This window comes from Lacerta agilis, chromosome 13 (genome assembly GCF_009819535.1).
Source record: "Lacerta agilis isolate rLacAgi1 chromosome 13, rLacAgi1.pri, whole genome shotgun sequence".
Taxonomy (NCBI): domain Eukaryota; kingdom Metazoa; phylum Chordata; class Lepidosauria; order Squamata; family Lacertidae; genus Lacerta; species Lacerta agilis.
The window spans coordinates 1,186,960-1,203,437 of NC_046324.1; the positions used below are offsets into that span (position 1 = coordinate 1,186,960).

Below are 16,478 nucleotides of genomic sequence, written 5' to 3' on the forward strand. Positions count from 1 at the left end.
TCAATGTCAACAGACCAAGAGTTGTGCAGTACTTGGTATATGGCAGCTTCCTGTGTTCCTGGGTGTCTAGAACACATCTCTAGGTGAGCCCAGGAAGCAGTAACAGGAGGAAATAATTCTTTCTGAAAATCTCACCAAAAAAGAAGAGGAAGAATTGCTTCCAGTGACTCTGTATCACTCACCACCAGCTCTTGGGGCTGTTTCCTTTATGGCAGGAATGGGGAACCTGTGGTCTCCCAGATGTTTTGAACTACAACTTCCATCAACCCCCAACCACATGAGGTTGTATACGGTGTGGAGGAAGTGGATTGAGAGAGGTTTTATCCCTCTCTCATCCTACTAGAAGCCAATGAGATCACCCAATGAAGGTGAACTTTAATAGATGGGGTGGTGGTGGTTTCAATGATTCCTTCATACAGTGCATAGTTAAACTTCTTGCCTCCACAAGAAGGTGTGTTGGTTACCGACTTGGAATAGATAAATTTATGGACAATAAGGCTATCAATGGCTACTGGTAAAGATTTGTTTATTTTACTTATTTATGTGCTGCTTGATACAATAGTTCCTAATGTGTACAACTGGAATGCATCCTAAAACCAGTTAAAATTAACCAGAAGATCGGGGGGGGGGGGACTCATCTAAATAATGAAAACTGAAAAAAATGCAAGTTGGTCACATATTCTCACCAAGATGAGAGGCAGTATGCTTGGGAGTGCTGCTGCACTTATGTCCTTCTGGTGGACTTCCCCAAGGCAACTAGTTGGCCATTGTGAGACCAGGATGCTGGTCTAGATAGACCTTTGGTCTGATCCAGCAAGGCTCTTCTTATGTTCACTCCAATTGTAAGCTGGTGTTTACTAGGCCAGATGGAGTTTAAGCCACAACCTTTTCAGACTCAGCAAATGTTTGTCCACAGCAGGATCATTCCTCCTTAGATATATCTGCTTAATGACTTTAGTGATGCGTCCATTTCCCCTATGATCTGTCCATGGTCCTGACACCTTGCCAGTCACTTTCCATTTGAACTGGATGTTCTTCGGGTGTACTTCCTTCTTGCTGACACTTAATTTGACCTACCTCCTGGGCTGAAGGTTCTTTCCAAAGTTCTGTTCCATTACTGGGAAGCAGCTCCTCCACAGGGGTGAGCCTTGAATAGGCACCTGGCACAAATGAGGAACATCTACCCTTTGAATTAGCAGTGGAGAGCCTGTGTACACACACACACACACACACATACACACACACAGAGCCCAATATTGTTGGACTCAAACTCCCATCAGCCCCTCTACTTGGGGATTATTCCTTTGAAATATTATTTTATTTGATGGTGTTCACAAACAGTCAAGACCTTTTCCTCTTCTTTCCTTTGCCACCATGCGGAATGGAAATGTTTCCTTGCCATCTGTGGGTCCCACTGGCATGAGAAAGTGCACATAAAGTCCATCCATCTGAAGAGGGACCTTTCATAGGCCAGAATCCCTCCTTGTATAGAGCTCTTCCCTGCACTAGCTAAATGTGCAGATGGCAGGGAAGGGATTCTGTTGCATAGGGCTAGCACAGGGATATGTTCCCAGTGCAAAGTGGTATGGTCAATCTGCACGGCTCCACCCCCCCCCCCCACACATGTTCTGTCAACATGTAGGAGATGTGTGAACCTCCCTCCTGACATGGGGAGAAGTGTGCATGATTAACATGGAAGGATTCCACCGCTTGCATTCCTTGCTTTTCTGGATTCAAGGTCCACCTCTTGTTAAAAGGACAGGGTGGAAACTCTAAACTATCTGCGACAATAACTGACAGTTAGTAAGATGCAGCCAGTGCAATTTAATTAGAACACCTGTGCTACAGAGCTCTTTGGCAAGCTTTCTCTTGGCCTAGACTTAAACTAATTTTTAATATGCAATACGTCTATTAAAAGTGTAAATGTAGTTTTATTTGATAATTCCTAATGTAGCTCTCTGGTTCTTTTCTTAAATCAAAAGCATAGAAATAAATAGCAAAAATGCTGGCAAAGAGCAAGTGGTTAATAATGACATTGCACAAAGATTGGATTGGTGCTTGGAAGCTAGTTGGTCTTGTCAAACTCCAGCTTGATATTCATCATAGATGATCAACTTAAATTAGCGTTGCCAGTGCTATACTGTGATTAAAGCACCACCAAATGTGCTGTCAAAATGTTAGGAGATGATATGGAAATTAGGTTCTCCTGAGAAAAATTTGGGAATGAACTTTTAGGGGCTATTCTGCAGTAGCAAATTTCTTCACTGACTTAGATTAAAAGAAGTCCTGGATCCCCAACAACCCATTGCTGACAGCCTTTTCTATTACCCCAAACTGTCGGCAAACTAAGGCCCATGTGCCACAAGCGGCCCATGGGGGTCATTTAACCGGCCCACAAGCCACCCCCGAACTGAGCCACCCGCTTGGCAAGTCCCCGCGCACTGCAGTAAACCAGCACAGCACGGCACGGGGACTCGCTTCCGCGGCTCTGAAAATCACATCTGTGCTGATGTAGACACCGAAAAGCACGCCTGTGCAAACGAAGACACAGATGCTGGAAATCGTGGGCATGTGCACGATCCGGCCCATGGAGGGATCTCCGCTGAAGTGAACTGGCCCAGGCGAGGTAAACCTTGCCGACTCTTGCTCTACACTCTTCTTCCAACTAGGCCGCGGGTGAATGTGGTGCCCTGAAGGCACACCTTAATAAGCCTCACTGTCTGAGGGACTGCAACACAACAGCACCATCTCCCTGATTACCAAAGAAGAATAGAAAAAGAGGCCTTCTGGGCCAGACCAAAAGCCTCTTCAGTCCACCATCCAATCCATTAAGCCTTCAAAAGAGCTAATAAGCTGGTAAGTCACCCTAAATTGTAAATAGTTAGCGTGTCAAATTAATGTCTTAGGAAATGTTATTCCCTATGTTGAAAGCACTTTTAGAATGCAATATTTGTATAGTTTGGAGTCGGACTGTGGGATGTGAAGGGCATTGCACCCTCTTTATACATACAAAGAACTTTGCACCCTTTTCAGGTGTCATATCACAGTCCAACATGTCTCTGAAACATTAAATAGTGACGCTACAGAGTGAAGGAAATTGCATTTCAGACTCTTAAAAGTTAAAACCTTGACAAGCTTTACACCCTGGAGAAGTGGTGAAGTTAAATTATGTATTAGCTTTCCCCATTACAATAATAAATGTATATTGTAAAAACCTGGCTAGATTTCGAAACAGTAAACCAGATCCAGAATTAGAAAAGGAGGCAGGCTAAATGCTCAAGAAGGCCACATTCCTAAAGAGGGTTTGATGGAGAAGATTTCCCCCAAATCTGATCCTTTATTGCTCTCCTGGTTGCTTTTGCCATTCACTCTGTTCCTCCTGAATTCAAGCTTAACTGTGATAATTTCTAAAATTAATTCTAAAACTGGAGAATGAACAACTTGCTGACCTTCCAGTTTCTATAAATTCAGTCCCCTCCCCCGCTCCCATTGCACATATGTGCATGATTGCAAAAGGACCCTCTTGATGATGACGACGATGATGATGGTTATATGTGTTTACCACCCCGAGACTCACAGGTCTCAGGAGGGTTCACTGGATAAAATCAGAATATAAAACCACAAAAGACATAATAAAAACAAAAACAACCCAATAGCCCCTCTCCAAACACATTTTAAAAGGGCGTAGGATGTCACTCAGCCCAAGACCTGGTTAATGAGGAACGTTTCTGCCTGGCACCTAGAGGGAAGCCTCCCTTGATGAGATCATAGCATGACAATTCTTTGCATTAGGTGTTTTACATCAATTAACTAGATATGCATGTTGGTAACAAAGAGGAGAAAAGACATAAATTAACCGAGGGGTCTGGAAACATTTCCCCTTAGTATATGCATTTTTGTGCACATTATTTGGCTTGAGAACTGAATTGCAAAATGCAGAGAAGTTCAGGTTTAAAGGTGGGTGTGTTTTCGTTCATGCATATTTTCAGAAAGTATGCATTAGGTTGATACTCTGTTAAATGTGAACTAAATCAAATTTCTCCCCCTTCTGTACTAACTACATAGAAGCAATGCTATTTTTTTCAGGGGGTACTCAAGGGTACGCAGTGCCAACACTTCTTTTTTGTTATTAAAAAGTGTGTCATTTATTGTAACAACTTCATGGTGAGTTTCAGCACCTATTTTTCTAGAAAAAAATGCACTGCATACAAATGGTTATGATTTTTAGTTGTATCCAAGGCTGGTCTCACTCAGAGCAGGCCCACTGAAATTGATGAATATGACTAACTTAAGTCCATATTGATCCCCAACATACAGTAAGTGTTGGAGATGTGGCCTCTGTTGAGTGATCTGTAAGGATGTGTTTCTCAGTCAGTTGTTTTGTGCCCCCATTTCCCTAAACACTCCTGCTTTTCTTTTCTCCATTTTATGCTGGTAAGCAACCCCAAAAGCTACAGGAAAATTTCCAACCCAATGCATCCAAAGAAACCAACACCAGCTGATACAACAACAGTCCCTTTTACCTGCTAGCCAACAAAATCATAGCACACATCTGCAATGAAAGCCTCTCCTGCTCTTACAAAGGGGGGGGGGAGCCAAGGGCTGATACATCACAGAGCTGCAATGTAAATAATGAGTTGGCTGCACAAAAATGCATAATGGCTGTGAGCAGCAGATTAGATGCTGCCAAGAATCAGTGAAAGATCTCTGACACTCACTCAGGTTTTCCAGCTAATCAGTTAGGCAAGGTTTCTCCTCTTTTTGCTTTGACACACCCTCTCTGCACTTGCTGGCTTCTTTTCACTCTACAAAGTGATTGAGAAGTTTCACCCAACAGGCATTAAAAAGAAGAAGCTAGCATCAATGTCAAGTGGAATATTTGAAGGAGATAAAGCATGATACTCTTAATCTCAGGGTCATGGGTTCAAGCCCCACATTGGGCAAAAGATTCCTGCACTGCAGGGGGTTGGACTAGATGAACCCTCATGGTCCCTTCCAGCTCTATAATACTATGATTCTAAGAGTGGCGGCGGCAATGATTGTAAATGGATGTTCAAGTGAAATTGTTTATCACAGTGATCCACAAACTGTCATAACAGCAGGTGACAAAGTTTCAAAAGTTTCCTAAGAAATTCTTGACACAGCACAGTTAGCGTTAGCTCACATATTAATCATTCCCAAGAACTTCCCTATGTTTGCTTTTGAGTATAATGCCTTCTCCTTAGTATGTGTTGAGAAAATGTTTCATTAGGATTCTGAATTTACTGCAGATCTAATCAGAGCTAATCCAAAGATATTAACATATTTTCACAATTTAAATTAATTTAACAGGATTCCCAGGGATGGTAGTACAACCTTAACTTATACCTTGTAACAACTATGCAAATCTGAGCCTCTCCTTCTTGAAAACAGGCCAGTCAATCTCTTGCATTAGCTGCTTCTTAGGTGGCAATGCACCAGTGCTTTTTTTCAGGGGTATGCAGTAAAATGTGTGGCACTTACTGTAACAACTTCATGGCGAGTACCGGCACCTATCTTCCTTGGGGGGGAAGCACTGAGATTCACCAAGCTTTGTAACGGCGGCAGTAAGATTACACAAGGGGAACTGCAAGGCCAGAGTGACCCTGAAGTCCTATGCCAATATTTCTGTCACATCAAAGCACATAAATCAGCCATTCTCTCTATTCCTAGTCCTTATCTTGCATTCTTCGAATGCAACTTGATGCCTGGCTGGCTCTATCAAAGCTGATGCTATTGAAAACAAATGCATGGTTGGCAAGCTGAATGACACACCAGGAGATTGTCTGCCAGAACTGAATCCAGTTCATATAGGAGTATCTCCTCTGCCAAAATGGGTCAAGGACTCCCCACCTCTAATCCCTTCTAGACTACATAGTCATTGTGGGATAATTCCATATCCACAATGAGGCCAAAACAATTCGAAGCAAGGCCCAAATGGTTAGGTCCAGGTCCAGGCAGATTGTAAAGTCTTCAGGGAAAAGTCACTGATCTAACAACAGATTTCTAGAAGAACTGATTAAGTAAAGGTACTGACTTTATGATGTACAAAATGAGCTTCAGTCCAAATCTCAGTGTTAATAAGCACACGGGGGGGGGGGGGAAGTCTCTTACTCCAAAGTAAGAGACAAAGAACCTATTGTTTCTTGCTTTTCAGAAAAACACATCACTAGTAGACAGGTGTAAAGTCTTCCAACAGGTTAATGAATCCTGATTTCATTGTGGAATGTACAATTCCTTCTTAATGTGTGTTTGTTTTCCTGATCTCTATATGCTTCCATTTTTCTCTACTTTGCTTCCTAAGCCATCACAGAAAATAGGAGTTTGTTTGCACCATACTTATTGCCAAATTCATGGAAGGTGTAGCCATATTCAGTTTGTGGCATAAGGCAGCCTAATTCTGTTTTGGCTGCACTAGGGTGGTAGTAGTAGAAGAAGTGGTAACTAGGGATATTGGAGAATTCAAATGAAACGAGAGTGGAATTACTTATTTGTCCCATGTTTAGAAATCAATACAGCAAATACAATCAATATTCACTGTTGTTGCTGGTTTCAATACGTAATTGATTATGCTTTATTCCCTCTCTATTTGTACAGTGGTACCCCGCAAGACGAATGCCTCGCTAGACGAAAAACTCGCAAAACGAAAGGGTTTTGCGAGTTTTTAGTTGACTCGCAAGACGAATTCGTCTATGCCTGTTTTTCGCAAGACGAATTCGTCTGGCGAGGTACCACTGTAAGCTGGCTTACCTTTTCGCTCTGGTCGGGAGGGGTGATGTCCGCGTCCGCCATTTTGGATCGACTGTGCATGCGCAGTCGATCCAAAAGGGCAGACGCGGACAACATCCCTCCCGACCGCAGCGAAAAGGTAAGCTCCGCTGCCGGTCGGGAGGGGGCCGTGGGATCGTGCCCGATGTCGGGCATGATCCCACGGCCCCCTCCCTCCCTCCCGGAGCCCCGCCGCTGCGTTTTAAGACTGCAACAATCGTTGCAGTCTTAAAACTCGGCGGCGCGGAGCTCCGGTGCCGGTCGGGAGGGGGCCGTGGGATCGTGCCCAATGTCGGGCATCATCCCACGGCCCTCTCCCTCCTTCCCGGAGCCCCGCCGCTGCGTTTTAAGACTGCAACGATCGTTGCAGTCTTAAAACTCGGCGGCGCGGAGCTCCGGTGCCGGTTGGGAGGGGGCCGTGGCATCATGCCCGATGTCGGGCATGATGCCACGGCCCCCTCCCTCCCTCCCGGAGCCGCGGAGCTGCGTTTTAAGACTGCAGCGATCGCTGCAGTCTTAAAACGCAGCACCGCGGAGCTCCGGTGCCGGTCGGGAGGGGGCCGTGGGATCGTGCCCAATGTCGGGCATCATCCCACGGCCCTCTCCCTCCTTCCCGGAGCCCCGCCGCTGCGTTTTAAGACTGCAACGATCGTTGCAGTCTTAAAACTCGGCGGCGCGGAGCTCCGGTGCCGGTCGGGAGGGGGCCGTGGCATCATGCCCGATGTCGGGCATGATGCCACGGCCCGCTCCCTCCCTCCCGGAGCCGCGGAGCTGCGTTTTAAGACTGCAGCGATCGCTGCAGTCTTAAAACGCAGCACCGCGGAGCTCCGGTGCCGGTCGGGAGGGGGCCGTGGCATCATGCCCGATGTCGGGCATGATGCCACGGCCCCCTCCCTCCCTCCCGGAGCCGCGGAGCTGCGTTTTAAGACTGCAGCGATCGCTGCAGTCTTAAAACGCAGCACCGCGGAGCTCCGGTGCCGGTCGGGAGGGGGCCGTGGGATCGTGCCCAATGTCGGGCATCATCCCACGGCCCTCTCCCTCCTTCCCGGAGCCCCGCCGCTGCGTTTTAAGACTGCAACGATCGTTGCAGTCTTAAAACTCGGCGGCGCGGAGCTCCGGTGCCGGTCGGGAGGGGGCCGTGGCATCATGCCCGATGTCGGGCATGATGCCACGGCCCCCTCCCTCCCTCCCGGAGCCGCGGAGCTGCGTTTTAAGACTGCAGCGATCGCTGCAGTCTTAAAACGCAGCACCGCGGAGCTCCGGTGCCGGTCGGGAGGGGGCCGTGGGATCGTGCCCAATGTCGGGCATCATCCCACGGCCCTCTCCCTCCTTCCCGGAGCCCCGCCGCTGCGTTTTAAGACTGCAACGATCGTTGCAGTCTTAAAACACGGCGGCGCGGAGCTCCGGTGCCGGTCGGGAGGGGGCCGTGGCATCATGCCCGATGTCGGGCATGATGCCACGGCCCCCTCCCTCCCTCCCGGAGCCGCGGAGCTGCGTTTTAAGACTGCAACGATCGCTGCAGTCTTAAAACGCAGCACCGCGGAGCTCCGGTGCCGGTTGGGAGGGGGCCGTGGCATCATGCCCGATGTCGGGCATGATGCCACGGCCCCCTCCCTCCCTCCCGGAGCCGCGGAGCTGCGTTTTAAGACTGCAGCGATCGCTGCAGTCTTAAAACGCAGCACCGCGGAGCTCCGGTGCCGGTCGGGAGGGGGCCGTGGGATCGTGCCCAATGTCGGGCATCATCCCACGGCCCTCTCCCTCCTTCCCGGAGCCCCGCCGCTGCGTTTTAAGACTGCAACGATCGTTGCAGTCTTAAAACACGGCGGCGCGGAGCTCCGGTGCCGGTCGGGAGGGGGCCGTGGCATCATGCCCGATGTCGGGCATGATGCCACGGCCCCCTCCCTCCCTCCCGGAGCCGCGGAGCTGCGTTTTAAGACTGCAGCGATCGCTGCAGTCTTAAAACGCAGCACCGCGGAGCTCCGGTGCCGGTCGGGAGGGGGCCGTGGGATCGTGCCCAATGTCGGGCATCATCCCACGGCCCTCTCCCTCCTTCCCGGAGCCCCGCCGCTGCGTTTTAAGACTGCAACGATCGTTGCAGTCTTAAAACTCGGCGGCGCGGAGCTCCGGTGCCGGTCGGGAGGGGGCCGTGGCATCATGCCCGATGTCGGGCATCATCCCATGGCCCCCTCCCTCCCTCCCGGAGCCGCGGAGCTGCGTTTTAAGACTGCAGCGATCGCTGCAGTCTTGAAACACAGCACCGTGGAGCTCCGGTGCCGGTCGGGAGGGGGCCGTGGCATCATGCCCGATGTCGGGCATGATGCCACGGCCCCCTCCCTCCCTCCCGGAGCCGCGGCGCCGTGTTTTAAGACTGAAGCGAGCGAACAGCAGCGCTGCTGTTCGCTCACTGCAGTCTTAAAACACGGCTTGGCTTGGCTCCGGTGCCGGTCGGGAGGGGCCCCCGGACTTTTTTCCCCATAGGAACGCATTAATTAAATTTTAATGCGTTCCTATGGGAAAAGGTGCCTCGCAAGACGAAATTTCCGCAAGACGAAGAGTCTTGCGGAACGAATTAATTTCGTCTTGCGAGGCACCACTGTATTGCATTCCCTTTGCACTGAAATTAATGTGGGTGGAATAATCCAATGGTAATATAATTTACATAACTTAGTCTTTGTATTATGCAAGTTATATAATTTCACCAGAGCAAGCAGTGAGACAGTGTAACTTTTGGCAGGAGACAATCTGTAGTGGAATGGAAGCAGTGCTGCATGTGATGAATACAGAGCTCTTTAGCACTAAAACGGAACCAATGGCAATTCACATGAAACCCCATTGCCATTTGCTCCAATTCCATGCTAAGCCATGAGTTTTCCTAAGGGGAAGTGTGGGTGAGCCCTGAATCGTGTTTAAAGTATACTTATTGAAAAGAATGGGACTTCAGCCTAACTGATTTCAGTGGGTCTGCTCTAAGGGTTCAGTTCTCAATCCACTTACGTGGTACTCAGCCCCACTGAATTCAATAGAGCTCACTTTTGAGTAAACATAGTCAGCACTGCATCCAATGGGATCTCATCTGACAGTGAGATTTCTGTTCTCAGAATGGAGAGGTAAGCAATTTGCAGCAATTCTCCCTCCCTCCTCCTGCCCTGCTCCCCAAAGCTGCTCTGAAGGATCCCCCAACCCTCTGGGTCACATTTAGCAGGGCATGACTGCTGATCTAGGGGAGAGGGAACTATTGAGCATTGCTTTCCTCCTTGTTTTGCTGACAGATTCTACCTTGCCATTATCTAAGTGATGCTATTAGATACAACCCAACAACTTGATCCTACCCATAATATGCAGCACTGTTGTGTACATAACATGATGCAACATTAACAGGAGCCAAAAACATATTGAGAAGCATTCTTTCCTGTAACAGAATTTAAAACACGACTTTAAAGTGATGAGCCAAAATCTCAATTCCAGCTCTGGAAAAGACACTTTGATTTTAAATAACTATCATTTGGCCAGACAAGGAGAATGGATTAAACGTTGGGGAAAATACATTCCTGTATGTTAATTTTATGGCCCATTTACAACAAATGAAGCATTAATTGAATGGACTCCATGGTGTTGTCCCAAGCGTCTAATCAACCATCACTGCTAGATATGCAGAACCACATGCAAAATATGTTAGACAAGTTGCTGTGGCGAGAGGGCAAATACTGTCGAGGTTTTAAACAAACAAAAACCTTCAGGCAGGTTAGAATTTTTCAAACACTAAACCTAAACTAACAAAATAGTCTACAAATGCATTATCCACTAAATCCCAATCAGATTAAGGTTTCCTAAACAGAGGAGGGAAAGACACTGAAACCAAGGATAATATTTCATTTGGCGCAACAAAAACAGCCAAATCCAATGATTAAAAAAATGCTTGCCTGGTTAAGATCAAGGTTAAGGTCCATGTTAGCTCAAGATCCACAAAGCCAGGGAATTGAAAGTTCAGACGGGTTTCTTCAAAGTGATGCTCCGTCAGCAGCAGCAATGCCGTGTAATGTAAGAAACTGTGCTTGCTCACAACTTAAGCTCAATACAGCCATAGTTTTCCTTGTTTTTTTCTCAGGACCCAAACCATTTGGAGAGGATGAAGTACCTGGTACCATCAGAGATGCACTACATTCTCCCTGCTCCTGGGTTGCCTCATGAAGCATCTCGGCCTCCCTGTATTGTTAGAGGAATCCTCCCTGGAGTTGAGCCAGGCCTGTTTGCTGCCCATATCAGCTGTTGCTTGGGGTGAACCTCTGCCACGGTGTGGTGCATGCACACCCATGGCAAATGGCCAGGGACTATGGGACCTGGAGGGTCACAGGTTGCCCACTGCTGTGGGCTAGTGAGGGAATGAGCAGTCTAGTAAGATTTGCTTGGCCCATCTTTTCTAATGGGATCATAGCAAAGCATTCTTCTGTAAATATGGTAGATGGATGCATATATAATTTTTAAAGGTTTGGCAGAAAAATTGACAGTGGGACTTACTTCTGAGTAGACAGTGTAAGGCTCCATTTACAATAAAAGAATAAACACTGCGCATTTCCTAAGAAATGGCTGGCTTCTGAAGCATTGCAATTAAATAATTTAAAGTTGATTCCTTCAAAGTTATAGGAAGGGCTTCATATGCCAGCACCAGGAGCACAGATGCAAGGGCAAAGGGCATTTTTGTCCCATCTGTTCACTGGAGGAGCAAGAAGCATCTATTTCTATTCAAGCCGGAACACCAGGAAGGGAAGATCAGCCTGGTCCAAACAGGTTATAAATGCCCAGTTATAAGCTTCCCTCCTCTTCCTCCTCCTCCTTTGGCATGCTTTTAGGGCAATGTGGGGAGCCAGCAACCCACAGAAGTGCATCAGACACCTTCATTATGTAGCTTCCAGAGGATGCTGAAGATACACCTCTTGGCAGTGGCTCTGGATGCTTGAGGTGTATATTTTTAGGACCTACCTTATTTTTAGGATTGCAAGTTGTTTTAAACTGTGTTTAATATTGTGTTTTAACATTGTAACCTGCCGTGGGACCTTAAGGCAAAAGGCAGCTAACAAACAAACAAACAAACAACTCAGGAGTAGTCCACATGAAATCCTCCAAGTGTCATTTGAATGCAACTCCCATCAGCCCCAACCAGCATGGCCAAGGAACAGGCATGATGGAAGTGACAGTCCAACAAAATCTGGAGAGCACCACATCGGCTATCCCCAAGAAAATGATGAAATCAGAAACCAGGTTCAATTCTGGCAGAAAGGTGGAAACTTGGGCCTAAAAGGTTTGAGGACGGAGCTGTGATGGCATAGAGAAAGGCTCCTGGGCCCATGACGATAGAGCCCTCCGAGTAATAGCATGGAAAGAGATGGCTGCTAGCTCTGAGGGGACAGAATATAAACAGTGGTCTTTGCCTTCAGGAATCAACTGAGGAAAAAAAACCAAGTTCATGCAGAGCTTATAGTGGCAGCAGTAAGTGGATGAAAATGGGAAACTCAGGATTCCAGACAAGTGCATTGGGGAAAAGGCTTTTGAGTATAAGAGAGAACAAATAGTTAAAGAAAGGGGTGAGAGGAAGACGGCTTTAAAGAGAGAGAAACATTAGAACCGATGTGACCACTCAGAAAGAGCACTGCCATAAAATTGCAACATTTCTGCTCTAAAAAGGAATCGGGGCGATTGGCAAGTATGGGAACAGAACCAGCCCCTGGTTTCTCAGGCCTCACACATTCCCCAGAGTCCCTGTGGCTTTGACTGTGCCAACCCCAAGGTGGATGCTTTTAAAAACCTGTCACACATGGTTCACTTTAAAGCTGAGGGTCTGGCTGTCAGGCCTCTTGGTGCAGTAAATCAATCTTTCCCCCTCCCAAGAAGGAAGGTTCCCATGACTGCCCTTCCACCCAGCTGCTACCAGACGCTTTGCATACACCATAAGGCAAGCCTCTTTCCTGTTTTCACAAGTTGCAACCAGCTTATGAGAGACTCTGTGAGGCCACATCTGCATTTCAGATGTGAAGCAGATAAGATAAAATCAAAGCCAGGGCATCACACACAAGGCTGCAGGAGATGGATACAGAGAGCCCAGGTTTCTGTTTTCAGCCATACGTTCACTAAGTAAGATGCAAAATATAAGCATGTGGATGAATATGGGAACATGTATTTGTGTGTACAAATTGTATGCAATTTAAACAGGCTTTGTATATAATTTAAATCAGTAGGCAACGGGTTAGTATGTATTTATCTCATAACATTTATAGACCGCTTGAGTGTAAAAGAAAATGGACTTAAAGACTGAATCCATCTGAAACTATGGAACAAAGCCAGGCTGGTCTATCCCAATCTATCCCTCTTCTGACCTCCTAACATCAAGTTTTTAGTTTAAATGAAACATGACTTACCTAAGTAATTGTTGCTCTTGGACATTTCTGTAATGTTGATTTTTGTGGCCCCCTCTGGGATTTCTACTATCTTGTGGTAGCCAAGGTTGGTCAGAGTGTGCTTGAAGACCCCTGAGACCACTTGACAAGCTGTGTTGTCCCCTCCGCATATCCCACATTTGTCGACCACTTTGTCTGAGCCCAGATAGTCATCACATCCAATGCTCTGTCAAGAAGAGACAAGAAGTGTAAATCGGTTACAAGGATAACTGAAAAGCTTCTATGCAATGCCTTGGCATTTGGTTTTTGTTTTTGTTTTTTAAAAAAGAGCAAAACTAATAGGGACTTTTCATAGATCACTGGAAGAACACAAGCTTGGCTTGCAGAATTTCCAGGATCTCCACTCATGGAGAGCAGGTAGTGGAAATGGAGCAGGAAAACCACACTTCATCTGGGATGAAGATCACCTTGCTTCATGTTTTCACCATAGTTACCTTGAATTAGAATTCCCAATCTTACACATATGTAATCGGAAGCAAACACCACTGTGTTTGATGGGGTTACTCTCAAATAAGAATATGAAGGAGGAGGAGGAGGAGGAGGATTTTAGTACAACAGACCAATTCAGCTATTAGAAACTAACCCGTTTTAGTCTCTCTCTCTCTCTCTCTCTCTCACACACACACACACACACACACACACACACAGACAGTCTACTAATTGTTTTCAGGCACCTTGAGGCTGGGGTGACTTATTCCCTCAAGCCATATGATTACGAATAAAAAGTTTTGAAAAATAAATTTAACTTTTTCAAAACATTTCCCCTTTTGTTTGTTACGAAACTACCTAAAATCAAGAGGAAACACTTTTAAAATCAAGGAAACACAAGGAGGGAATGAACAGGAAGAACTCTGATGGGATAGGAGGATACTCCAGTTTCAGAAGATGAGGGGGCTACATAAAACAAGGGAATATTCTCACCATAATTTATTGCCTCTTGATATTTACGTAGCTTATTCTGGGCACAATGTGAGGTGTTGGTACCAACTTAGAAAACTCAGTGTAATTCTTGTCCGAGTCTTCCAAGAAGGCCACCCTCATTGTGGTGTGTGTTCCAGCACAACCTCTGTCATTAGCCAAATCTATTCAATGAAGGTAAACAGGGTGACCCTGCTGTTGCTCACCATCCCTCTCCCTGCCTCACTCTCAGAATGGCCAAGGGGTCTTACATCCAAGTGGAGCACTCTGAGCCTGGAAAGTGCCCACACCCTGGGTTGCTAAGGTGGTAAGAAATGCTCTTTAAACTTGGGGGGGGGGGATTAAAGAACCAGGCAATGGTAAATGTTTTCTCTAAGTTTAAAGAGCTTTTCTAGTCATGGCTGCAAACTGCAATGGCACCAAATAAGAACGTAAGAACAGCCTTCTGGATCAGGCCAATGGCCCATCTAGACCAGCATCCTGTGCTCACAGCAGCTAGTTAGATGCCCTGTGGGAAACCCCCAAGCAGCACTCAAGCACAAGAGCCCCCTCCCCTCCTGCAGTTCCCAGCAAATGCTGTTTAAAAGCATCATTGTCTCTGCTTGACACCCTGCCTAGTAGCCACTGAAAGCCTTCTCCTCTTTTAATTTGTCCAACCTTCTTTTAAAGCCACCCAAGGCAGCCTTAATCAAGTGCTACAGTTTAACTATGTGCTACATGAAACAGTCCTTTCTTTATCTTCATCTTTTTCACTTAGCTTCATTGGACATCCATGAATTCTAGAGTTATGGGCTGGAAAGAAAAAACTTTCTCTATCTACCTTCTCCTTGCCATGCATAATTTTAACAACTTCTAAGATGTCACCTCTTAGATGCTCTCTCAGCTACCTCACATAAAATACCTCATTCTGAGGTGTGACTCAGGGCTGAAAGGAATCATAGAACTGTAGAGTTGGAAGGGACCCCAAGGGTCATTTAGCCTAAGCCCCCTGCAATGCAGGAATCACAACTAAAGAATCTCTGAAAGATGGCCATCCAACCTCTGCTTAAAAACCTCCAAGGAAGGAGAGTCCACCATCTTCCTAGCATAGCCGGCATCTATGTGGGCCGTGGTGCTCCAGGCACCTACACATTTTCAGTGAGGGCCCCCCCCCCATGTTCTATTTGGCCATGCATGCATGGCGCACAGCATGAACACATTACATTGACATGGCCATGCGATGTGACATCAGTATGCCCTGGGCACCCACTGTTGCTGGGGCAAGGTGCCCCTGAATGCAAGAGAAGAATCTGTGGTTTATCGACCACCACCACACCCTGGGCCCCAAAATCTGGGGACAAAACAAGGCTGCAAACCTCACATATACTAAGGACCCTCTTGTTCCAAGGATCTTCAGTGGAGACTGTGTTTCATCATCACCAAAGGCTTTTAGGGATGTAGCACATTGACATACCCTTTATGCAACCCAATGGAATTAAGACTGGAGGAAATGGCTCAACTAATTTACAAACTGATTTGACCCAAGCCTTGAGTTGCTCACCCATTTTTACTCAGCATAATTTACCAGAGTTGCCATCATATTCTTTAATAGTACCTTCTGAATTCAACTTTCATTTTGGGGGGGTGGGGTGGGGTGGAATCAGACATGCTCTGCTAGACATTGGCATACAGAGAACTTCTGTATTCTGTTGGATTACCAGGAGTCTCCCCCTTCCAACAGAGGGAAGCAGATATTTATAACACTGATGAGTTATGGCATATTGGACCAGACACCAGTAATTGGTCCAAAACTTAATATTACTGGTCTTGGGCCAAACTAATTTTAGGGGTGAAGAAAAAAAGCAATTTTTCTGGCAGGTTGTTTTTTCTCCAGTTTCTGTTTGTTTTAAAGGCAGCTGCTCAGTGGTGATCATAGCTTTGGAATGTTCAGCAAGGATGGAGAAAATTTTCAGTCTTGCAGCTCAACAGGAAAGGTGAGTTATTAATGGGAGATGGAGCAATGCTGGCAACCTGTTTTGTTCCATCCTTCATCAGGATAAATTGTGACCAGATGATTAGAAGAAGAAAGGATAAAAACAAAACAACAGGAAGAGGTAAAGAATGCAAGCAGAGACAATATAAGGAGGACATCACTTTCTATAGGGTGCTGGGAAAGGTTCAAATAACATCCTAAGACATGGGGTGGTATTAAATTAAGTTTTGCTCAGAATAGACCTATTGAAATTAATGGCTCCCACTTAGTCATGCTCATTAATTTCAAGGGATCTACTCTGAGTAGAATTCAGTTGAATGCCATCCATTCCCTCGCTGGTTGGGCCTACAACT

At 46.5% G+C, this 16,478-nt stretch overlaps 1 protein-coding gene across 3 annotated transcripts in view; it reads right to left on the reverse strand.

The window, feature by feature from the left end:
- Window positions 1–16,478, reverse strand: part of THSD4 (thrombospondin type 1 domain containing 4) — a 319,132-nt gene that overhangs the window by 36,391 nt on the left and 266,263 nt on the right. For all 3 annotated transcript variants that reach the window (XM_033168041.1, XM_033168042.1, XM_033168043.1), the window contains one exon: window positions 13,197–13,401. In XM_033168041.1, coding sequence (XP_033023932.1) covers window positions 13,197–13,401 — 205 coding nt within the window. The remainder of the gene's footprint in view (window positions 1–13,196; window positions 13,402–16,478) is intronic.